Raw genomic sequence first — 26,852 nt, forward strand, 5'->3', positions numbered from 1 at the left:
CTTTTTATTTGCTTTTCCATTATATATAGATATAAAAAAAGAGTCTTGTTTTTACAAAGCAACACCGCGATCGACAAGTGACGTACCATAACACCAGCATCATCGTTACATGTATCACAATAAAATGGATGTGCGAATGACTTTCGCATGTGTATAATGTATTCTTGTAAAATGACAAACATGGAAATCATATGGCAAGCAACAGAAATGGTTTCTCTAACAAGCCGTACGACTGTCTAAAGCGATGTAACTCGGAACACCTCGAGTTCCAGCCATTGGGACACCCCATTCTCTTCTTACGCTTGAACCGGTTCGTGTTTTATTTTCTTTTCGATGATCGATGACATTCTCCAAGTTTCCAAGAAACCCCATTTCGACCGTATTACAGATTTCTCTCTTTATCGATGACTAGTGTCTGCTGTTTTAGATTCGCTCTAAATTAGCCAAACAAAATCGATAATCGCACTCTCGTACGTCACAGTAGTCTACGTAGACGAGGTCCAGTGGCCACCATTTGGCTCCCATCATTAGCCACGCTATGACGGCGGTTACGGGTGACGGAGTCCTCACACTCTCGCCACGTAGTTGTACTTCGATGGATTTTCGTTGTATTGCAAGACGCTGGGCCTCCAGCATATCGCAGACTTTTCTCGTTGCGAACTGAGATTGCTGATACTGAGAATCTCACCTGAAATCGAGAGAAAACGATCGATTAAGAAAGGAACCTTATAAACATTTTCAAAAATTACTTATTACGAATGAAATTGCGACCTAGTAATGTATTACATTACTCTGCTATAGTTTAAATAATTCTTACATTTATATTTAGTGTGCAGACCTAGCAGATTCTTTTATCAGAGTTTCAATCTTATAGTTTGATTCTATTGTATTAATATCCCTTCTTATTTTATACAAAAGGTAGTATCATACTAGTTTGTTTAATTACAAGAAATTTATCTAAAGGAAGTCATTTTTCTCTGTTCTTAATTTAATCGACGATCTACATGGAAGTGTAGGATATTCATACTCAGTAAAAGCATACGACTCCCAGTTTACTTGTCAGCGAAACGTGTAATTCTACTTTCCGAGTTCATGACAGCGGGTCTATAGCTGGACATGACGTCAACGGTTCTTACTGTACAATTTGTAACGTCATATCAAGAAAACACGTCACATTACTCCCACGTACACGGATCTCCCTGCTCTCCTTTCCCACTCTTTACTTTCATATTACGGATATGTTAATCATAGCAAGTGAACAATTTAGGAATAAGACCGGAAATCGTACGTCAACCGTTACAGCTTTCTAGATTCTGATAAATGGGTAGGATAAAATGAAAAATTGATACTTTTCAATTACAGTCAGCACAGTCTTTCTAAATCGCAAAAGCTGACCAAAACCCCAAAAATGAAGATTTCAATTTCGAGTTCCGAATCATTGTTGCGTACATAGGTAGTCGAGGCATTAAATGGGGAGGGGTAAGGGTATCAATCGCTTCTACCTGGGTCTATGACTCAGTGCAAAAGTGACCGTAGTTCGAGTCGCACCTTACGTCGAAAAGAAGCTAAAATGTGTCGCTTACTTCAAAACAATGATTATAACTTTGGTGAAAGTGCATCAATTTCAAATTTTATAAATGGTCCCTATTCCTGCAAGTAGGTAAAATCGATATTTATATGTCAGAAATCATAATTAAAACGTGAATCGTGACAATCTGTAATTTCTTTGTATAGGAAAATACGGAAAAATTTCATGTAAAAATTTTGAGAGTGCAAAGATGAATTTCGTATTCTACATTCTGCCGAGAGGCTTCCATAAACATGTAGTACATACTAATATCTGACAGAATCAACCAAGAAAATTCTGCCGAAACCTGGCCCCTGGAAGTAATCACTAATTGAAGTAATACGCACAGGCCAAGCTAAAAATTTGTAGCCGCGATCAAAATTTTTATCGTCGTAACTATTAAAGACAGAAACTTCGTTTTCTTTTTATATTCGGTTCAAGTAAGAAAATAATTGGAGAAAAATATGTGCATACTTTGTGATATTTCCTCTTTAAAATCAGTCATTTCTTCAATTCGCGGACGTTCTACAATTGTGGCCAGCCCAGGTCAAGAAAGGTCGCGGTGTACGGATTCCGGTATACACGCCGCCTTTGTCCGGTACCGTGATCGCAATTGTAGAGTGCCATTTGTTTCTAGTGCTATTTTGTTTATTCAAATTTTTCTTACAGAATCATAATCAGCGACCTCGACAACTCTTATTTGCCACGTTTCGAGTAAATCGAGTAATTTTGTAACATACTCGTTCGCGATATTGGATCAGCCATTTTTTTTTTAAATTTCTGATTGCAGATTCATAATCAGCAACCTCACAAACCTCGGTATAACAGGTTTTTTAAAAGTCAAAGGACGTCTTCATATTTCGGCCAGGCTTTTGCGATTTGGGAACACAGTGCGACGTCTCGGAAATATAGCAGAAAGTCACATATAGAAGATCTGTCCGACTATATCATTATCTAGTTTATTCTGCTATAACATTCTTTCGCTCCGATTCAATGGAACTTCTCATCCTTTATTATATCGTTCCAGTCAAGATCTGATAAGCCAGACTACAATTGAATTTTACCTCGCGTACGGTGGCGGTGGGGATGGAGTTGGTTCCCTGGAAACAATTTCCACGGTTCTGGGAACCATGTTGTGAACAGTTGGTAGCGACAACGCGCTACTGTTGCTCAGTCTAACTAGGTGACTAGGATTCAATTTGATCGCATCATCGTAGCTAGGTGGTGGCGCGTCCGTTACCGCCTCGTAGTCTGGCGGCTTCTGTCTGTATCCACTAGATGGTTCCTCAATGGAAATCACATGAATCGGATCGTCTATCTGTAATTGAAAAGTTACCATGTGAATTACACTCGTCCGATTCTCATGAACCATCGAGCAACTTCGATTCGATCTATTACCTATAAAAAAATCCGAAAATATCGTCAGAAATGAAATATTAGATATTTTCATTGCTACACGACCAAACGATCAGTTTCGGTTCCTTTGCAAAAGTAAGGTGACTGGAAAAGCAAGTCAACTTTTATCGCACGATTTTATGACGGCATTGTACCCAGACCGCAAGGATATTAACCCCGAAATGGTATTCATCTATATATGTATATCTCGGGTCGTCTATAGATATCTATCCCCATACTCGCCTCGACACCTTTATAAAGTTTATAGCCGGTCGGACCTAAAACGCGAAATGTCGCAAACTGACGTACAGAGATAGAAGGAGGATCGGAAATAGACGTTGGTTAGTCCAGGACATAAAGAAAGCTTCGAGGAAAATTGCATAATCGTTTCGAACTACATCGCGGGGTGAACGACTTACGCTGGGCCGATTCCCTTCCGTGAATGCTGCCATTTTTTACAGAGCGCGTCGCGGGGATGGCGTTCGCGATACGGGTATTACAACACTGACAGGTTGAGTTACGTCGTGTTTTTTTTATTCCACAGCTGGCAAATACCGTGAAAGATTTCATTTACTTGGTGAATGGACTGCGGATATTTGTGGAAATTCAAATTTCTATGAAGCAGTTAACAGAAAACGATATCAAATAGAATCGTAATGATTTCATTAAGGGATCTAAATAATGTGAAAACTTCATTGCAATTTATTGAACGTTTTCATGCATTGAGTTTTAAACAATTGTCTATCGATAAACGGTATAAAATCTACGGTCTATTGATGAATAACTTTACCCCACGAACGTTACTTGGACTACTTGTAAATCCATATAAAAAAAGTATCGAACCAATAAGATGTAAAAATTAACTTCTTTAACTTTTTCTAAACTAAATTGTACAGTATATCGATATAGGTGCATAATACAATATAACAGAATATAGTATAATATAAAATTTAAAAGTCAACATATATCCTGACGAAAGCACATTTATGATACCAGGAATCATAAATAGAGAAATTTTTAATCTGTCATTTTGATAGGTTTGCTTGTTCTAGCATTAAAAATTCTTCGTGCTCTTAAAAGAAATTAAAAGCTTTCTGAACTAGTCCACAGTATACAGTATGGAGGCTAAATCTTCGTTTATTGTTACAGAACCGTGGTAGTAACGTGAATTCTTGAATCGCTGTATGTATATGTATTTCTCCGTATAAATAGTTACAAGAAAAATGGAATTTAGCAGCGGAAACGTTTTTTTATGAAGCTCGCGTGCGCGGCAATCCGTGACTGCAACGTATACAGGTACATCGAAGGATGGCCACCGATAAATATAGACGCGAGCTTCCGGGTGCATATCCTTACGGTGGTAGTTAAACGCGCCGCAACAACCACCGACCTCCTTTGTGCATCTAGGTACAGACAACCTTCGCATTTCTATTGTTTCCCCTCGCGCGAGGTAAAGAGGAACGGTTGCTATTTTAAATCGCGTATCTATGCTACGCCTACATAGTAGTTTTCTTTTGTTTTTTTAAAGACGAAAAAATTGAGAAACGAAGAAAAGAAAAGGGACAACGTTCGAGGGTGAACTTTTGAAAATATTCCCCGATCGAGTACCGTTAGTTGCAGGGTTGGAAAAAGTTATACATTCTGAAGATGACAATTTTTCCAAGAAACCTATAAATCATCATGGTCCATATTTCAATAGAAAAAAATTAAATTTTTTAAAAATAGACTGTTTCGTTTCGATCTATAGAAATGGCAGTTTCATATGGTAACAACACCTGATAATATTTTACTCTATTAGTAAATTGTGTCTCTGAATAATGTTTAATCGAAATATTGAATCTTCAATTTATTATCGATATTCTCATGTCAATTTAATTTGCAATTGAAATGATCATATTATCACAAAAAGTTTTTTGTAATCTGTTAGCCTTTTCAAACTTCCTGACTGGTAGCTGATACAACCATTAGCTAAAAGCAATATATCAATTCGTTGATCGACTCCAGAGGGCTAAGATTTCGTGCGTTGTTTATAATTTGTTGATCATCGAACCCATCTGTTTCGAGTACCCATCAATTAGCGTGCCCCCGCGAAACACCACATGGCGCGTGGAAACGTTTTGAAAGAAATTTCCGTCATGTTTAGCAGCTCTCGGAGCGAATTACCGCGAAGGAAAAAGGTGACAGCGACGATTCTGATCGAAGCATATTTATTTTTATCCCGTAGCCCGTTTACAATCGACAGCAATTGCGGCTCGGTTGTACACTACCGTGGCATAGACGAAGTACCCCCGCGGTCTATAAGAGGGGATTGACCCGAATCGATTTGAAAACGCTATACTCTCGGGAGCCTTCGATCAGGAACTCCGTTTTGAAACCTATAATCCACGAAAGACTAGGTGCGTCGAACTTTAAGGGAAATTGATTAAACTTTACTTTGCCGGGCATAAAATTATTGATTTTTTTTGTATACCTCCTGGTAGTATTCAACGAGTAGAATCTAAAAATGCAAGTTTTAAATTTAGGAATCCAACGGTTCAAAAGTTATGCGTATGTAAAAGCAAGTATTTTTCGCATATTTTACAGGATAGTTTAACGCCATATTGACTTCTTTCCAAAATTCATCAAATGAGTGGAATTTACCGAATCAGTGATTTGCTTTCAATAAGTGGTTCTTTTTTGCAAGCATATTTGAATTATTCCGCCAAAATGGCCGTCACCCACATGCATCTCCTTACAAGCAGTGACACACTGATTGGACGAATTTTACATTGGAACCAATGTGGCGTTAAACTGACCTGTAAAATACGCTAAAAATGTGCTTTTATACACGCATAACTTTTGAACCGTTGGATGCCTAAACTTAAAATTTGTATTTTTAGATTCTACTCGTTGGATACTATCAGAAAGTATAAACAAAGTCAATAATTTTTGGTCCGCAAAGTAAAGTTCAGCCGAGAAAATGGTTTAAACACGAAACATAGTGCTCCGTATCTAACTAAATATACATATTCATATTAATTGAACAGAATCGTTTCGTGCTGGTCAATTGTGTTCGATCGTTTCGTAATGAATTGCACGAGTTCATTCGTATTTGTCAGTGGTGAATCTAACAATTCAATACAAACGATAATAATAGGATAAAGAGACAGTGTCATTCGTTAGGTCATCATAAAGGGTGACAGCAGTGAAACTCTCACAGCACGAACTTAGCATTACACGCTAAACATATGTACTTAGTAGTGTGGCAGGAAACAGTGGGGGGAGGGGGGCACAAAATAATTCAACACACACTTATTCGAACAGTAAATGATGTAATTAAAGTAAAAATAATTAGCGATACATCACGCACCTTTGTTGTGCATTTTTCTTAATCACACTCTGGTTACCACAGTGCCACCTCCTCACTCCTTCTTTATCTCTACCAACTTAATTGTAGTAAAACCAAATATCCCTACGTATTACTATATTATGAACTATACAACATTTAATAAAAATAACCCTACAAATAGTACACTCTTGCAATATAATCTCAGATTATAACATTCGCATAAATTCTCACGATTTTTTTTTCAACAGATGCGAAGGTAGAAAGTTTCGATTTCTTTTACGAGACCAATTGCATATTTCTTTTGCTGATACCGTATGGAGGATCCAACAGATTGACGAGGACGAAACTTGTAATAAAATGTTTATCGTATGTCGCCGTTTAGAAAAATAAAGTCTTACCTGTGCTGTGATTGGATGGTTTGTGTGTTGTGTGTGCATAGTTGCCCTACTTGGCGGTGCGTGCAGCCAACAACACATTGCGGCACATATGAGAAGAGCTCCCGCGATTATGCAAGCGACACCGACATATCGTACCGGTTCGACGTAGTTCTCTGCGAGGCCTAACCAGTTTATCAGAGCTCCAACGCATAGAAGCACCATCCCGTACCTGTACGGACGCTGCGAACGCCGTGATTCCTCCAAGGACATTGCTGAAATCCCGAACAGAAATCATTAATTTTCCCATTCACATAGACTGTGCGTAGTGTCATCTTCGCAAATCGTTGGAAAACTAAATGTTTACCACAGAAAATTCTGAAACACCCTTAAATTTACGTGGACATTTATGGTATTAATTTCTAAATCAATGTAGTGAATGGGGAGTAGATTCAATCACAACTTAAACATTCCTCAGAATAGAAGTAAATTTCAAATCAAATTGGAGTAAATTGAAGTGAAAGTAATGTAAAAATTAATTACTAGTCAGAAGGGACGAATTGATTCATTATTTGAGGTCGACTGTATCTTACAAAAATTTCTCGAATAACAGGTAAAATAAATTGAAATAGAGTTCAAGTGTGATTAGATGCAACGTAGAAAAGTGAATTCAAATAAAATGCATTGAATCCATCATGTGATATTGTTGGAGGCTGAAATGAAAACAGTGCATCATGTTTCGGTCCCTGCCATCTTCTGGTGCGTGGTTTCCTTTACGCGCAAGGTGTGAGGGCACACTAATAGTCAGTTAGTTACGTTGTAGTTTTCGTACGATGAACACGTGTATTTCAATTATTATTTTTCTGTACTAAATACCATAGAAACCATAATAAGTGTATGTTTTATCAAAGGAACTTCAACAGATATTTATTACATACGGATTTGACTCGGATATAAAATTATTGTCACGGTCGCTTAATGAATATTGCATAGCTCGATTACGTCAGATACGATCTCTAAGACGTGTCTAGCGTATAACCATCGTCTATTTTTGGGCAATATTCCACTTTCGTGCCTCAATTACGTTCATACACGCATACAGAGAGCAACGGCTATTTGTGACGTCGGTCAATTTTAGAAAATGGAGCTATATATAACTACGAGATAGCTATCGCCACGTACGTTACTTCTAGCCCGTAGAGTATTGATTCGTGCGATAAATGATGATAGGTATGTACTGGGAACGATGAACTTCACTTCGAATCACGCAGAATGTGCTAAATACACGGCGAACAACCTTGGAACTTTGGACGAGTACATACAGTATCGTTCAGAATTATTCGTACGATATGACTTTTCGTGTTTACGAACAATATTCAGACTGAGGTATATATTTTATGGCCCTGAGGCGATGACATATATTGTTTAGGTAACAGAACCCATCGTTTTTGTCAACCGCTTGTCATAAATTCATAATAAAACAAGAATATTAATGTACCACTACTGTCCTTTGACTACTACATATGAACAGTTTGGGTTTTTCGCGAATTTTGAACTGGTGACCATAATATAGCAGAGAAATATTTTTCGTGTTATTGTTCCTTTAGGGCCACGTCCCTACCATGGGCCACATAAATACGAAATTCACCTTCTTCATAACCAGTTCTTCTGCGTCCTTTGGCAAAACAACATTCGCTCTAACGTGCTAAAAGTGTCGAAAGTTATTCGGTCGGTGATATTGCGAATAACCTATAGATGTTAAAGAATAGTGTGTGGAATACCATCAAGAAGAAAGAGACGATCGGCAGTGTAAAGGATAGAAAGTGTTGTGTGTTTCACCAAACCAATCCGCGTGTTCGAATACTTTTGAACGGTAATGTACACTTAACCACAGAAAGTTTACGAATAGCAAATTGTAAGAAATTTGCATACTAACAAGTTCCCGTTAATATACGTTATAAATATTTTGACATTGACGAATGCTTTTTCTCGATCATTGCCATTTTTTGTACCACGACGGTTCTATCACTCTCCACTTGACTTTTTAAATTCTATAAACGATTCAACTGATAATCACTCAATTGCTTTTGAAGATAATGAACGTCCACGAACCGTCATTTGAATTACTTGTATAATCGTTGAACAAGTTTAGTAATCATAGCTTGATAAAAACAGTCGAAATAAATAATGTGTGTTTATGTTAAAAACGGAGGATTATTGAAATTGTTTACAACATTTCTTAAGATTTGCTTCTATATCTACTACTAATGATAATTGTTTCGGAAAATTTTCGATAAAAAGTACTGTTAGTTAATTGTAAAACGAAATATAAACATTATGATTACTAGACTGCGGATTTTATACATTCATTGTTTATACGATTGTCTGCAACTCAGCGCAATAATGAATTTAATTATTATTTGGAACACGATGAATTCTTACCAAGTAAATATAATTCTATTTGGCTTCGGCTTCTACAAATTACTTCATAGAAATCTGTATTTGCATAAATTTCCGCAGTCTACTTACAAATGTTAAAAAAGAAGCAATCTTTTTCAATAATTAATTACCAGATTATGAAAATGAAAGTCGAGGGACATCAATGCCAATGGAACTATTGTAGCGATGCCAACAACGTAAAAAAGACAGAACTTATATCGTGAAGTGGGTCAGTCGAACGAAGCGACTCGCAGTTGGTTGCCATCAAAAGTTACAGTCAAACTAATAGCGAAAATTGGAAAGACTATAAATTTCACAATAGTTCTGTTCCAAGGAAAAAGCAATTCGCCGGATACTTATACCCACTACGCGATGCCGTATTACTCATTCCAAAAAAAAAAGTTTCGTGACAGACTACGCGTCGCTAATAGCTCATTATTTAACCATCGTAAATTTTCTAGATTTCCTTATGCGTTCCTGACTGTGTGCCTTCATCACATCGATAAAAATACTCTTGCGTTCCCAATAAACACCGGTACGCCAGGTGTGTTCGTCCGAAAAAATCGGATTACTCGTTCTCCTAGCGGCTTTCGTATAATTTTATAATTATTCATTGCACAATTTCTTTCTATTAACTTCCATGTACGATAAAGTGCGCAAAGCACGATGAACGTGATTCAAGAAAAGTATAACTTTTTCCAATTAAAGTTAGAGGTAAAATTTTTACGATGCAATGGAGCTATAATTACTTATTCATAATAATGTAAAACGATTAAAGCCTTTAAACTAACGTAAAGTCATTTCACTGTGAAACTAATCGATATCTGTATCGATGAACGATTGCATTCAGGGGTGATTCTTTGTCAATATTTTGATCTTTATAAAAGTGTAAGTCAACATCACCGTATCTAGTATACCATACGGTACCTACTAACAATAGACCATACCATGTTCCAATACAGAGAATATTCTACCTACAGACAGCTATTTATCGTCAAACCCATCATTAAAGACAATTTAAATGATACAAAATCAATTCAAGGACTAGTATAAGCTACCTAAAACACATAAAATTATACAGACAATTGTGAATTCATCTAAACGTGTTATTTTAGCATTATTAATGTCACCAATAACTCAAACAAATCGTTCGTGCTATCGTTAATAAAAGAGTAAAAAAATATAGAAATTTAATCAAGTTACATATGGTTGCATATGATAAATCTGAAGATAAATGATGCTTCTATGCATGCATAATGAAGAAGATTAAAAAGGAAGAGTGCATAATCAAGAAGCGTCGTCGACACGCAAGTAGCGTAAATTCCGTTTCTCGACAGTTTAACGCGGATTTCAAACAAAAAATTTCAAACATGTACCGTGTAACCGGTAAATGGTTTAAACAAACGTTCAAACGGTCTTGTTAAAGTTCACTGACGTCCGGATACAAACCGACCAAACGCGTCCGTTCTCGCAAACACGCCGAGCGATATAAATCGATCAACCGGGGTTTGTTTTAAGTACGAAAGAAATATGCTTCGCGGGGCGAGTAAAAGTCTATAAATATTCGCGGTGTGGCTGCGTGAAAAGTAGGCTAAGCGAGAATGAATACAAACGCGAAGGTAGGCCATCTCGACATTAGCAATCGCACGATCAATATCTGTCATTTACCCTGTCATGCCACGGTACGCTATGTCCGAATAAAGAACCGATAAAATATTAACCGTCTTCCCTCATTTTCTTTTTTTTCTTTTTTAACCCGCAATTCTCGAAGGAGACACGAACACGCAGTGTGTGCTCCGCGATAAGAATCAGCCGCAACAATTTTCCACGGAACCATGATATTCACTGGGTTATTCCTGGTTAATGTGCAAACAAGCGTATACAAAATGGACTTCGTGCGGACGGGGATATATGAGCCAGTTAGAGAAGTCACGATGTTTCGTAAAACTTTGAAAAATCGTATCGAGAATTCTATGATACCAAAGAAAATATATGTACACATGAAATCACGAAAAGGACGAATGATATTATAGTTGCATACATCAAATGAAATTCGAATAGCTTGGAAAATTGAACAGGATGTAAAGTTAATATCGTATTCTAGATAGACAAAGACAGTGACAGATTTCATGTTAGACAATTGTCAGGTTAAGATACATGATCGATAATGCATCGAATTTCAGTGGACATATGCACCGTGTTTTATCGATGAAAGCAGTTCGTCGAAACGATACGTTCGTATTGGTATTCTTTTTTTTTTTTAGTGAATAAATTACCATTGATTTCATCCATATCCTAACGCACCGGTATTTTCAAGCTCCGAATTATTCGAACCCTTGTGTATGCGTTACACTTCCCGTACAACTGAATTACAGACGCGCCTATCGGCGGCACACAGAGTTATGCCTTTATACGCCGGGATTACATTTGATAACGGGGAGGGAGGAGGGGACAGAAATCATAAAGATAAGGGATAATATTTTTCATACTTATCGGTTAGTCGTGTGAAAAATAAGTGTGCTTAAATACACGGGCAACACGTCCATCAAAATCATTCCGTTTCTTCGTGGCGCGCGGAGGAAGAACGGGACAGAGGGGCGACAGATGTTGCACACGGGCAATTAAATTCTGGTTTGCACAGATGACGAGCGTCGCATTCGAAAGACTGTAAATATCGCGTATCGCCTAGCACGTGTATTGCGAGAAAGAATATAAATAAAACTGAAGAAACAAAGAGGCAATGATACGAACAATAAAACAATGGCATGCTTAATCGGACAGTAATGTAATAATTATATTTGATTATATTTCAGTTGATTACATTTACAAATTTTTGTTATTGTGTGCATCACCAGATAAAAGGCGAACGTTGTAAAACACTTGCATGTACAGATCGGGTAGTTACGAGATAAAGTTACTTCTTGTTGAAAGCATATAATTTAAAAACAAAATTTTGCATTCCATCTTCTTTTTTGTTTCCAGAAAATGCATAGTTGCCAGTGAGAAATTAAGGGGTTAATTTTTTTAAAAGGGTACACTTATACACTACATGGCATGACTATAAGACCACCCAAAAATTTGCAATTCTTATGTATTATGGTTGAAATAAAAACGAATCGAATATGTCACATCTGAAATCGTGGTGAGAAATAGTGTTTCTTCGGAAAAGGATAGACTATATTCCCTGGAAAAAAAACAGTGGTTCGGTTTTATTTCAATCATAATACGTAAGAATTGAACATTTTAAGGTGGTTTTATGCTTATGCCACGCAGTATAGATTGTGCATATCTACAGGTGTTATAGAATACGTCGGCGAAATTTGATTTCTCAATGTCAAAGGTGAGAGGAGTAATACCCATGACAAAAGTGTAAGACATAGCCTATAAGGACTCGCTTCGCTCGTCCAATAACTTCTTCACTGCTGTTATTTCACTGCTCGTTATTATTTTCGATCTACCGCGAGAAAACCTGCATAAGTAAACTACATGCATGAACTGTAGATCGCAAAAAGCTGAACAAACAGTTCGAACTAGGATCGAAAAAAGTGGATGGCGCGTTAGACGGTTCATAACATCACGCCCACTCTTGTGTAATTATGAAAATCCATCTATTAAATACCGTTCCAGATGAAGGTTAAAAGGAATCGACATTGAGAATAATTATTCCTCTACCGTTGATGACCGTTAGTGATTGCTTGCTGATTTCCAATGAACAACCAGTTACGTTGCAATTTTCCCCCGTGCATGCAATTAGCCGGTGATTTATGCTCTGATAAAAAAATTGTTTTGAATATTCAAAGGCTGTAATCAATTTTATAGGAAACGGTATAACAGGTTCCGTTTAATTCCATCCGCGACTGGTCTTGGAAGTTCGAAGAAGAGGGATCCCTTTTTTCCCCTAAAATCTCACGCGTCGCACAGTCCGTTGTCCACGTGACAAAAATAGACAAAACCGAATTTTTTATCAGTACTAATGGACCCCGCAGGCGTGCTTGGAAACAGTTGTTAGAATTGAAAAAAGTGTTAATGAACAAACAAGCGAGCCTGAATGATGTTAGGACGCGTTGCCTATGAGGTCATTGAAATGTCACTTCAAATTCGACGTTCAATCGAGTTGAAAGTTCTGGTTTGTAGAAGAGATAATTACATTTTCAATGGAGCATATTGTTGGAGGTAATTACTCTTCATTTTGTTAGAGTTTTGTTATCTCTTTTCATTTAGTTACAGTTGCATTAGTAACTTGAAATGACCCAGCTTTTGCTAACTTTAAATAACCTGTTCTAAAATAATCCAAAAAACTCGCACTGTCCGCCAATTATTTTATAATTTTCTTCCTTACAGACGTAACTCGCAAATTCAGTTTAATTTAATTACCTTTCTTTCATTAGTTGTTTTTTAATCAGTTATTTCTTATCCTGCTGTGCGTTTATCTCTAAAATTCTATCGGATTATTACACTTCATTATTTCCAAGTGCATTTAGCTCCATTAAAACTAATAAAATAATTGTAAACGAAATTGCTGAAAGTCTGAACCAAATATTGTTTCGAGGATGAACATGTTACTATGAAATAATAATAGTGGCCTAAACTATATAATTTTCACGAAACATCACATTTTCTTCATACAGATCAGATACTTAGGAGTGCTAATGTACGTGTGAATCTTCCCATCAGTGGAATCGTACGTATAGTAGCCAGACATGTCCCCTGTCGCGCTTTTATCTGTCATGATTTCGCTTCTCGCGCGCAGCACGGCCGTGCCTCCTATTTTCGCCGTAAACATAAGCGTCTCGGTTATCTTCCGATGAGAACAAAAAAATAATTGACTAACCTTCGCCGGGGTTTTCACGGAAGGGATACAAAAATCGCGGTTAAACGGTTCACTGGTTAGGAGTTGCGTTTCGGTGCTTCTGTACTCGATCGAATGTGCAATAATCCGTGACTTGTATAACGAAGTTTCGACACTCTTACTGTTTCCTTATTTTGAACGTATAATGTTGTATTCATGAACTGTTAATTCAGTATGTTTATACTCGTGTAGCCAGCGGAATGTGCAATGATCAGCGACATTGCACTGAAACCTTCTGCTGTTCATTAGAAATTTTTCACGTTAATCGAAATTCTTCGCTATAATTTTACATTTTACGGGAAAAATGTGATACTCGTAAACTGTTGATTCATATTTGATAATTAGAAAACAGGGAATTGATTTGTGATATTCATTGCTTGATATAGTAGTGTATCTGGCTTTAACGATGTATTTATTCAATTAATAGGCGCATACACTTCATATGCAATATATAGTGTGAAGAGAAATGTAAATGATTGATGAATGCATACATGAATTAATTGAAAACCTTCACACCACTAATAAATTAGTATGTAATTATTTTAGTGGTTGAATGTTTAAATGAAAATATGTATTTAACAAGTTCAATTCTGTATTATCCAGTGACAGATTTCACACATATTTCTTTTACAGTGTTTGTAAACGTATCCGCCAAAATTAGTGGTCAGCTAGTGAATCACGGGTGGTCAAACTGATAATCCATACATTACGTCATTCTGGGATGATTAATTCCCACATTCGAGGTCAAAATGGTATGTATGACACATTATAAATTGTACTTGAAATTATCCTTTCCACAGTGTGAAAAGAATCTAGGTTTTTAGTTCCTAAATCACATATAATAAACTGACACAATGATTATGCAAAATTACTTCATAAACGGCCGCGTCGAAGTTTACTAGAAGTCAGTAATATAATGAAGAAATATCATCGCGTCTCGCTAATGGTGGAAATTATCTAGACGTAAACGAAGAAAGTGGAAAAGAATTCTAATCTGAGATAGCACTTGTAAGAAATTACGTGCAAATATTTACTTATCTCGAGCGATTCATCACGCGGCGATATTGTAATTGCACTCGCATTTGGCCTTTTACGACCTGTCGCATCTACGTTAGCACGTCCAATAACGGATGTACACACGGTTTAAAATTAATCCCATCGATACGCATCCAGTCGCACGGTAAATGCGATATCTCATCTCGATATCTTTGTCCTTGATTACTTTTAATTGTCGTTTAACCTCAAATTGCGTGCCCGCCGAGCATGTGATAGTTCACACAACTATGTAACACCGACACAACAGGAACGTGAATGGTCTTACGATACGCGGAATCGATTAACGTCAATGATCACGTTTCATTTTGTGGTGAAAAACATATATTTTTTGATATCTCAACACGTTTAGTTCCGAAATCGCTTTTTCTATTCCTTAATAATTATATCATTCGAGGGTTGTCCGCTGTTAAACTAACGAAACGCGTTTTTTTTTCAAACAATTGCACGGCGTCGTAACTAACGCAATGATAAATCCTTGAGCAATTACGTAATGTGTTGATACTTGTGATAGATCGAAGTAAATAAAACGAATTTATAATAACAATAATATGTAAACGTTTCTGTCGGCATCACGAACGTCCGAATGCAACTACATATAATTTTACCTGTTCCATCGTATAATTATATGCCGAAAAATTGTCGTCCGCAACCTTAGATATGTTTTGTAGGCGCAGCTGACCGAGCGACGTGTCAAAGACCCAAAATGAAAACATTTCGGAGGTCAGTCGCTCGGTTCAGGCGTATGTGTCCGGTATGCTTGCTTGTGTGAGTGCACTGTTTGTATCGACAGCTGACCGATAGATCACCAAATAACACTAGACCAAAGACTCGATATCAAATCAGTCAATCGTAACCATATCTTGCAGAAAATAAATTTTACATAGTACCTTCACTGAGTCGTCAATTATTTTAAAATAAATTTTTCACCAGTGGCACAATATTAATCCGGCGTGCGACACGAAGTCGAATATTACAATCGACACAACATTACCCTTGTGTTTCTGTTGCTAGGAGAAGATACTGTTTCCTTTTTATCACGCGGCACGATAGCTGGAACACTGTATGGTTCCAGCAGATACGAATAACGGTAAATAAACGTGTCAACTATTGGTCCTTCGTGTGAAGGAAATGACTGTACAATAAACGGCGATCAGATTAGATAAGATTTTTATCAAAAGAAATTTCTGAAAATTTGAAACAGATATGAGGAACATCGAATGAAAAATATATTCTACATAACTAACCGTAATATCCGTAACTAACATTAAAAGCAAAGAAATCAAATTGGCGTTTAGATACGCAATGATTTAGGATGATTAATTTTAAATACGATACAAACTATGCGATGCGGTTGTAGAGTTAAGTCGCCTATAAATAACCCAACTGCAGATAAAATTCACACCGCATCCGTTCAGTTCTCCATTCAGCAAATAAACACGCTGAAAAAATGAATACCTATGTTCGCCTCGAAGGCAAGGTAAACCAGAGTCCACAAAGACGGTGACAATAAACTGGATAATTTATCGTATTATTTTTCGCTATCGATACGCAGGCGAGCCTCTAACTAGATGTAAATCCATTCGAAAGGATCGAACCGCCTCTCTTTGTCTCGACGTGCAAAATATCCGAAGCACATTCTAAATATAGGAATTATACTCTCGCACCTAAACGATAGTCTGTTTTGTTTTCGAAACGAGGATCTGCCGATCAACATGGCGTTACCGTGCAATCGATTATCAGGGTAGCGAGAATCGTACGATTTGCTTCTTGTGGTGGATCAAAGAATTCGAAGTTCTTCAGCATTCAACCGGCGCGACGTGTCGCGTACGTACGGAATAACGCACACGTGCCGTCCTGGAAACATGATTCCCAACGTGAGAAACGTGAACAAGATGCAGCCGTATCGCCGGACCAAATTAGTACCTGTTGCTATCGACGTATCCGCGATGAAATATTTATTTTCAACCGGGTGGCGTGTTCGTATATCCTATGAAAATGTGTCTGTAAGCGAAACGGAAGGAAACTGCGTTGGATTCGAGCCGCGTACGTCTCGCAAGCGTAGAAACGAAAGATTATATTAAGTCGCTGCACATGGAAATGGTCGATTTTACTGGTAGGTGTATTTGACGTGATTTTTATGAATGAAAATTAGTAACATTACTCATTCTTTCATTTTTCATTACAGGGTGTACTCTGTTATACATATATAAAATGTCCCATTAAACGCTTTAGATACTTCACCCAGTTTAAGGTGGGGAATTAATCTGATTTAAATTCGATCACTTCCTCCATGTGTATTGGAAGATGGACATTGAAGCCAAATTCTAAAATAATTTTTATTGAATGAAATATTCAGCGAAACGGTAGTAGCTGAAAGTGTCTTCCAAGAGTCATTACTAGACTGCGGATTGTATGCATTTATCCAGAGCTCTGTGAAATACAGTAAAAGACAAAACTTTCGTCGAAAGCAACGACTTTTCTATTTTATTCTTAACTCAAACAAAGTAGAAATTCCTACTTTTGCAAGAATTGCTTTGTAAAATTTTATTTTGCGTAAAAATCCGCAGTCTAGTCATTACATATAGTATAATAACTATGTAATTAAGGAATGTAACACTTGTACATATTTCAATGATAAACGTATATAGAGTCTATTTAATCTTACTTTGTTTCATAGAATTCGTATAAAAAAATTCGAAATAAAACGGTCTAATTATTAAAAAATTGAGGTAATTGCGAATTTGGTGGGGTCATTAGTTTTTGTTTTCCAATCATCCATTGTTTTGGGTTCCAATTTTGCTAACTGACCGAAACGAACAATGGCCTTGTCCGACATAAAGATAAAAGACAAGACAAGTGTCGTTTTCCGTGTGACACAAATTAATTGATTCCGTTGCTTTTACGCAAATTGATCCGTTTTATCATTCGGCGACAGGACGCCTACGATAAGAAGATCGAGGTATAAATTACGAAATATTTCGTAGTTAAAGCCTTTAGAAGCCTAAAGGAGTATTTACATGACAAAACACTAAACCTGGTAATTTCAATTGTTCGTTCTTTACTCGGCAATAAATACATTTTCTTATCAATTTCCACGTATCCACTTTTCCATGTAGCAATGTGTATAAAATAACCGGTCCAATTTAAAAGGAATTATAAATGAACATAATAAGTACATGCATCGCTGGTTATGTATTATTTTACGGAAAGAGTTAGAAAAAGAACATTTCCTGATTAGTTTTTGTGCCTTCACTTAATCTGGTTAGTCGGTATGTTTATCTATTTGAAGGAATCGTGTGTAAAACAAAAAAAGTAAAATAAAACAGTTCTAATAATTCAAACGATTTATTTCGGATTGAAAGAAGAAAAATTTGAAATCTGCAGAAGTTTTATGGGTGTCGTTCTGGTAGCCGGTGTGTCGAACGAAATATCATAAAACCATGCACGAACTTGCGGACTGACGTAATGCTAGAGCTATACTCAATCGTCGTTCCTAGTGACTACTGAACATTGATATTCCCAATGTCAGTACAAGCACAGTTATCCGAAACGACTGATCCGAACGTCATTCACGATTCCGCGAAAGGCAATCGTTCGCTAACCTAACCCAAACATTAGGTATACCAACAAAAAATCCACTATTTATTCATAAAATTCTGGATTAGTTTCGAAAGACCTCAAACAACAATGCATGCCACCGTAACAAAAAGTACTACTTATTATCAACATCCTGTGGAATTTCGAGTGAACAAAAGATCCGGAAAATATTTTGAATTTAAACCATCTTACAACCTCATTACAATCATAACGAATTATTGATTTCTACACCGAAAGCTATTTGTTGTTCCAAATGCTTGCTTTTAAAATAACTAGATACAAATAAACAGAAGGAACAGCGAGCATCGAAGCTACGCCATGTGCACTGGCCGCTTACTTAACTTTCAGAACTTTGAAAGTTAAGAAAGAGAATTGATTCTTTCCGCTGCGGCTGTAGGAGTGTGCATTTTCAACGGACACAGAGCTTCATGGCCAGAAAGTCGATACGCGTGAACTTTCTCGTGTTTCGCGTGCTATCGCGAAAATCAGCCGAACGCGACACCGCATTGAGGTTTGCCAATTTTCTGTGTTAAATACAAAACGGTTCCTCCATTATAAATTATGCATATGCTTTCGTCCGCCCCTCCGTGAAAGCATTCGGACTAACAGCCGGTGGCGAACGTTGCGTCAATCGTGCGGGCTGCAACTGTTACATGGCTGCCGGCTGGTTACACGACTTAACCTTAACCCGATTTCGCACCTTGCCGCAAACGCCAATAAATAAACGATCAACGCTAGACCCGCTTACCAACCAGCTAATGGACCATTAAACATTACTCGGCGGATTTACCTCTTCTGTTGATTCTCTTTCGTCGCGCGCACACTGAAAGAAATTCCTAATCGCGTGTGCATTACATAGTATTCTTTGGAAATGTGATATTTTTACGACATCGTGCCTCTTTGTTATTCATAAGTACTTTTATTTAACCCTTAGAAACCACAGCCCACCTTAGCATATGTAAACACTACTGTGAACTGAGATTTTGAATTTTTGATGATTAAGAAGTTATAGAGAATGAAAGGAAATTGAACTTTAGGGTAAAATTCGTTGAGAAATTCAATGGTAATAATTGTAAAAGTGAGAAACACTTTGTTATCGTAATGGAAGGAAATCGTTATTCTCGCTAGATAGAATGTTGCAGAGAAAATAATGTCTCGCTGGTGCTAGTTGGCACTAGTGTGGTGTCTACGGGTACAGTAAATTAGTAATAATCAATGGAATAAGTAATTAGTTAATTTTTATCGTTCGGGGCTCACTTCGAGTTGTTTGTATTAAATCGATATTCTTGGTGTCAGTGAAAGATTGACCGTCTTCTCGACTTCGTTGTGATGCGAGGGTAGGCCTTGATCTTTTAATCAGTGGTCGTACTGTGCTTGTAACAATATTAATAATACTACAGCTTTACTAATATTGCTATAAAACAATGGAATATTGTAGATTGAATTGACATGTAAAAGACAAGGTCCTGCAACGGTATTGTTACAATTGAATTAAAATAAGAAACGTTGGAAATATGAATTATAAATTCCACTTGATTGTTGAAGGAGGGTATGTAGAGATAAAGGACCATTTTAAGGGTACCCACGAATAATCATGGGTGGTTTTCGATCTAGAGTAAAGCCTCCCGTATTCGATAACCATTATCAGAATACACTAATATTTTAACGTTCTGTTATCCGAACAGAGCTTAGTTATAATTGCGTTAAAAAATTTCTGTAATTTACCAGCCGAAAAAATATGGAGTCCATATATATTTAAACAAACCGTCAATATTTTTTTATCTAAATTTAAATAAATGAAATTCATTGTCATAACGGTGATAGTTCTACTATCCGAAACTTCTTTTATCCAAACACTTATGTTTCACACTGTACTTCAGTTATGGAGAACTGAAATGGAAAAATTATTTCCAAGAGCTTGAAAAGCAAAGGAACAACTGTTGAGAGTCTATCGATCGAGTGAGAAACATTCACCAGTAGAACGTCATTGTGCAGTATAAATGTACGAACAAATACGGAATATGTAGGTTAATCAGTAATTTCGCGCAACGATTTACGATTACGCGATTAGTATAACGTGCGCAAGAGTTCAGCTGTGGGAGAGAAAAATTTGAAAATAAAAAGTAAGTTTAAGCAACTTAGATGATGAATGCACCCGGGCACGGTGTTTGCGTCATTGATATCGCGAAAGTTATCGCGACCTCATAGACTCAACACGAAACATCACGCGATGATCGCCACTCTTGCAGTAGCGTTTGCTCTTTCGAGTGTACCCTACTCGCCTCAAACTGCGTCTCCGAGCGATCTTAAGACGGCGATAAGCACCGAGTATGATTATACGACAACAGTCTAAGAAAGTGGCAGAACCCATCATCGCTGGACAACATTTTTAATTACGTAAATGGCACGAAACATATTTTTTGCCTATTTTCTTTCTAACATGTACCGTCGATACGCGATATGAGTTCTTTCATGTGCTTCTTAATCTGTTAAAAAAACGTTCCTTGTAGTATATACTCTTTGTGTTTACAAAATTTGATAAATTAATAATGATCATCTATTCGAGTTCAATTTAATCTCTGGATTTCTCACGTTTGCGCAGAAAACTGGACAGACCTGGATAGAGGCATCACAGTTGAATGAATCATGTAAATCCGTGTGTATTGTATCTGTCGCGTACAGTGGCAGACAATAAGGTCTTATCGCGAAATGGAAAATTTTACAGACGGGGCCGCTGATGATTGTTTCGTCAGTTGTGTTTGACATTTTATGGAAATATTAATAATGGGCTTGTTTCAGCTCGCGCAGAGATTTCAATATTTCTTTAAGAAGAATTCTTCCAAGAATACACAGAATTGAGATATAAAATCAGAGGGAAAATAAACATATTTATGATCATTTTAAAAACTTGATACGTATTATCGTTCACCATCGAATTCACATTTAAAGTCTGTTGACATCAATATTAACTGATTCATGATTTCTTACCAACGTGGAAGTTAAATATAAGTTTGCATGTATAAATCGAGAATTATGACAGTAAAAGAGAACCAGAGTATTAAAGTTGAACGCCTTGTACTGTTCTCATAACATTTGTAAGCACTTGGTTATTGTTCGCCAGTTTTATCAATGTATCGAAAAGAAGCAACGATATTATGTTAACAACAGTGTTAACAACGATATTATTATTGATACATAACGAGACAATACGTGTATATTTTTGCGACAGTAAATAATTCCTTCGTAATTTTTAGGCACGAAATATTGTCCTCGACACAGCTCTGACATCGATCCATCATTCACTACGTATTTCATGCACCGTTCTAACACGGCGTAAAAGCGTCGTCTAAAACTACGCAGTAGTATTAAATCTATAAGAAAAAAAAAGATTGTCGCATTCGAATGGAGTGCCTACATAGAAAAATAACGTTTAACCATTTACGTAAGAAAAAGGTGGGATTTAAATATAAGAAGCAGCAAATAAAATAATTGAATCGAGATGATTGTTATTCACTGACAGTATAATTCAAACAAGAATTATAGCGGCGAAATAAAACTTGGAAATTGCACTTCGTGTATAAAATATGATAATGTATCACGCGACGTAGATTAGAAGACAGAATGAAGTGCTTTAAAAACAGCTGGGGTGAAATAAATATTATCGGTCGTAAACTGCGTGAAAAGAACTGCATGCACCAGTAAACATAGTTTCAGAATAGAATTCGGAATCGAGACTTCGAATAGTAAAACGAAATTAATATAAAAATAATGAACAAATTTATTAAAGTAACTGCTTTGAAATAAACGAGTTTTTCCACCAACTAACCGGAAACTTTCATCGAACTGTCGATCGAAAAACGTTTCGTTCGTAGTCTTGCGTAGAACTTGTATGTTATGTGCACCAATCTCGTACAACCACGCGGGAATTGTGAAATAGAGAACGGGTCTTTCGCGATTGTGCGTTAGCCATGAATAATTCCCGCCTGCCAGAACGAAATTTCTCGTTTCCATTTTTATAGAACCCTAAGAACAGGATACTGGATCTCGTGTTCTAGTGAAAAACGGTTAATTTCAAATTGCACGTTCAATTAACGTTTGCTTCGCGATGGAACTACTTTGTAGTCTGTCTCCACTATCGTCATAGAGGTAAATAACACGAGCTGTAGATACCGACATGCATAATACTATTATTAAAGACCTCGTGCACTTTGATCAAACGTGAAACAAACGCAATTTACGTGAATGTCGGTGTTTAGAATACTTCATAACGACGCAGCCTATCGACCGAAGACAATTATCGTACTTCGTCTAATTTCATTTTCTAATTTGACCAATTCATACTACGTTGTTAACTGATAATGATAAGATTAAACTTACTACAATTGTGATATGGTTTACGATACTTGTATAATAGTACTTGACGATCTTGTGTTAGAGATAATTCTTCGTTGCTACCAAATTATCTTCATTATCGCGAAACATAAATTTCGTTTCATTAATCATTACATTATTTACTATCTATTATCAAATTTCATTGTAAGACACTCCTCACGATTAATGGCTCACTCGAACATGGTGTAACTCTAGAAATTTTCGTCTTAATTTTATCGCAATCATCGATCACAAATCAAAAGTTCGTCGTTCTCATATTAAGACAATAATTCTTGTTGATTTATTGTACAGCATTTGTCCCGTCGAGTTTCATATATTCTCAAGGTGTGTTCCTGCCACGGAAAGCATGTAAACACATCGTGTGACATTTGTATTTGAGACAGTAAACATAACTGTTCACGACTTTTGTTCCTCTCATTCCCTATAATTCCGTTGAGTGTACAGTCAGCAATGACAACGCGAGTTTCGAAAATGTACCAACAAAACAAAGAAAGGTAATTAATGCCTATCTAACTTAATCAATCGAATTATACGTTGTTAAACTTGCAATAATGATCACTGTCGAGTGATATTCCATAGTATTGTCTCGACTAACACAGCAGCATTAATAGCCTCAAAGCTAAATGAAATAATCCAGATAATACGAGATAGATACGAGCACTGCGTATCATAAGCAAAAGTTAATGGCTTACGGTTGAGTTTCGCAACTGATGACGAAATGAAATATGAAAAATGAGTGAAGAAACCATGAAGAATTCATTGTATACACTATTTATACTCGAATAGAGTGAATGAAGTTCAAAACACTACTAGAACCCGAGAAGTCTGTGTACCAGGAATTAGATCGATGAATGCTTCTTTTAATAATTGAACGATTTCACACGACTAAAACTGCCTGTACATTCATACAAAAAACAACACACGATGACGTGTGGAATATCTACCGATGAATGAATTTCACGAGCAATGGTAGGAAATCACCGAGTGTGCGTCACACTCTCGTGGGGTATTCCTGATCATCGACACGTGATGGCTGAGCGCGGGATGTTCCACGTGCGTTCGATCCAATGGACCGACGATTACGCTAGGTAATTCTCCAGCGTATTTATCACATTGCAAGAACGACGATGTTTCTGCGTGACACCTAACCAGGAAAAAAACGGTACAGTGACATAATGACAAAGAAAAAAAGATCTACGACGATCATGCCTATACGGGTTTGCAAATAGAATACCACACCGACCAATCCCGTTTTCCGATACAACTTCCATCGGCAACACACCTCCAGAGTAAAAAATACCTTCGGATGTTAATCATTAGAATATCCTTGCGTTTTTATCAGCTCGTAATTGTCCCTGTACCGCGTACGCAACAGAATACACATGTAATCGAGCCAGGCTATAAGAAATCATATTCGATTCTTGAAACGTCCGATGTGTCAACCGAGCCGCTAAAATTACTACAAAAAATTTTTCGCTAAAATTACTACTGAAGACTTTTAAAAATTATTACAACGTTCGAAGCCCTCTCTGCGGTTGGTGACCCTGTTCATTCTGACAATATATCGATGATGTTTATGGTTTCGTCTTGGCGCGACGTGACGTTCGCCAGTTTTCCTACACCGAATCCCCGTACAACCGTAACGGTATCAATTTGTCTGGATTCCGAGAATGTCTCATCCAGGAAGCGATTCGTAGAACGGGACGAATATAGCCTTAACGATTTAGAAAGCATTTTTAACGGGCATCGATACACTGTTTTCAACTGTTGCACGTGCTTGAACAAATCTGCCGCGATGCCGTTCATTCTTGTCTTGTGAGACTCGTTGAGGAAGAATTTCAATACAATGAGTGAATCATCACGCTGTAAGAAACGTAAGAATAACATGAAATAGGAGGATACCCTCTTGGTTAACTGATGTCACTGATTACATTATTAAATCTTGAATAATATATATTAAGTTGTTTCTCTGTACAAGGTAGGTTGTGTAAAGTCATCGCTGGACAATATATAACGGTGTCGAAACGAATCTAATCCCACAATAGGCGTACCTGTCCCGGATACTTTCAAATGTACGTGGTTCCGTGTAATTCATGTAGTCTGTATAATTCCACGAGGAACCAAAAACTACAATCTCAGCTCACACGGACCGTCAGGAGACGTTACAGCTCCAGACTGTTTGTTATCTTTTGTAGAGAAAAGAATCTTATCTTGGAATCATTCGATAATATCGCTCGAGTCACTGAACTTGTCTCGAAGATAGGTGAATAAATCAAAACGACCCTCGGCGTCGAACAATACGAAACCAACGAAACTAATATGGCACTTACGAGTTCGATATCAAAGTAATTTTGCATTCTACATTTAATTGTTTACAATTATTACTTCCACGACTATCGATACCAGATTATCAAAGAGAAATATTATAAATCTCCTGTGTCGTTTTTCTGCTCCGAAAGTTCTACTGTCCAACTAGAAATCATTAAGAGTTTAAACTTTCTACTGTTCCGAAGTACTGTCAGGCGTTCTACAAAAACTCTCTCGCGTTTTGCATTCTACCTACAATACTTTCTACATTTCTTCTGGATACTCTACAGAAACATATTTCAAAGTAGTTCTAGTCGTGCAAAATTAAGAATCATATATATATGTATATAAGGGATTTTGTGATATCCTGACTGAAAGGACTGCTGACGTGGGACCAACAAGTGCACTAAAGGGGACTAAAGTTTCTGTCACAGGTCCTCGTCATCAGGGTCACGAAACAAGAGAGAGGAACTTGTCCAAGCATGGCCTACCTGGACTGAACGTGGCGAACCGGCTGATGCTGCTACCTCCAACGATGACGATACTCTTGTTCCTCTCACTTAACAAACTTAACACACTAAATCTCTGGCAATTCGATCTATCAGCTCTCGCTGCTCTTCTGTGCGTCTGGCGATTTAATTAATCAACGGGTACCAGTGGGCACGAATAAACCCCCACGTGACACACCAAGAGAGCGCAGCTCCCACATGGAGGACTCAGCGCGGACTGACACGGTTCCCGCTTCTGCACGCTGTCTGACCCACGCCGCCAGTTTTACTTGCTCGGCTCTCGGGGGGCTCTACGTGTGTATGCATATGTATACAGCGCATGTCATCGATACGAGCGCAGAAAGGACGTATTACAACGGTTGCTCGGGCGGTTCGTGCGACCACGAGAACCACGTTTCTTGGACGCCACTGTACGGATCCAGTCTCTTTGGCAAGTTTTTTGAAGACAACCCGATGCTACATCCTTGAGAAACCGCCCATACGCTTACAGACACGAGACTTTTTTCTCGCGTAGGCGTTAACGTGTATTAATAATAGAACGACAATAATTTCAGTTGAACATAGGGGGGTTTGAAGTGGTGAAATAAAAGTCGCTTTGATGAACTGCGTCTGTGAAGTGTACGGGAAATAAAATGAGAATATACTGTTCTCGTGTTATTCGGCGATATTTTGATATGCGAGGATTTTTGGGACGTGTTGAACATTCGGTATCCTATGATATGTGTTGCATTTCCAGCTTGTACGAGGTAAATAACTCCTGAAATATTGGAACGGGAATGTTACATTCTAGTATATTCGAAGTTTTATGTAGTATATCATAATGGGGAATATAAATTTCTGTTTAATTATATTTTTTTTTTTACGTGGGTCCGTAAGAATTTACATGCGTATTCCAAATTTATTAATAAACGACTGTAACTAATGTAAAAGTTAATTATCACGCTTTTGTAAACTAGTGTTAGCATTCTTAGGGTTAACGAAGAAAAATCCTGCTGTGCAGTGTTGGGCAAAATATCATGTAATTACATAATCCAAATCA

The 26,852-nt window shown here is 37.3% G+C and overlaps 1 protein-coding gene across 2 annotated transcripts; it reads right to left on the minus strand.

Moving 5' to 3' along the window:
• Positions 1-25,943, minus strand: LOC107185822. Of its 2 annotated transcripts, XM_015573587.1 has the most exons (4): positions 25,796-25,943; positions 6,689-6,939; positions 2,632-2,885; positions 1-688 (listed from the first exon to the last, which is right to left on the minus strand). In XM_015573587.1, the coding sequence occupies exons 2-4, from the start codon at positions 6,935-6,937 to the stop codon at positions 685-687; spliced, it is 507 nt and encodes a 168-aa protein (XP_015429073.1). In that variant the 5' UTR covers positions 6,938-6,939; positions 25,796-25,943; the 3' UTR covers positions 1-684. The 2 variants fall into 2 exon arrangements, with proteins under 2 accessions (XP_015429073.1, XP_015429074.1); XM_015573588.1 differs by lacking the exon at positions 1-688 and having other exon boundaries at positions 2,628-2,885.
• Between the last annotated feature and the right edge of the window lie 909 nt (positions 25,944-26,852).

This window comes from Dufourea novaeangliae, unplaced genomic scaffold (assembly GCF_001272555.1).
Source record: "Dufourea novaeangliae isolate 0120121106 unplaced genomic scaffold, ASM127255v1 scaffold56, whole genome shotgun sequence".
Classification (NCBI taxonomy): domain Eukaryota; kingdom Metazoa; phylum Arthropoda; class Insecta; order Hymenoptera; family Halictidae; genus Dufourea; species Dufourea novaeangliae.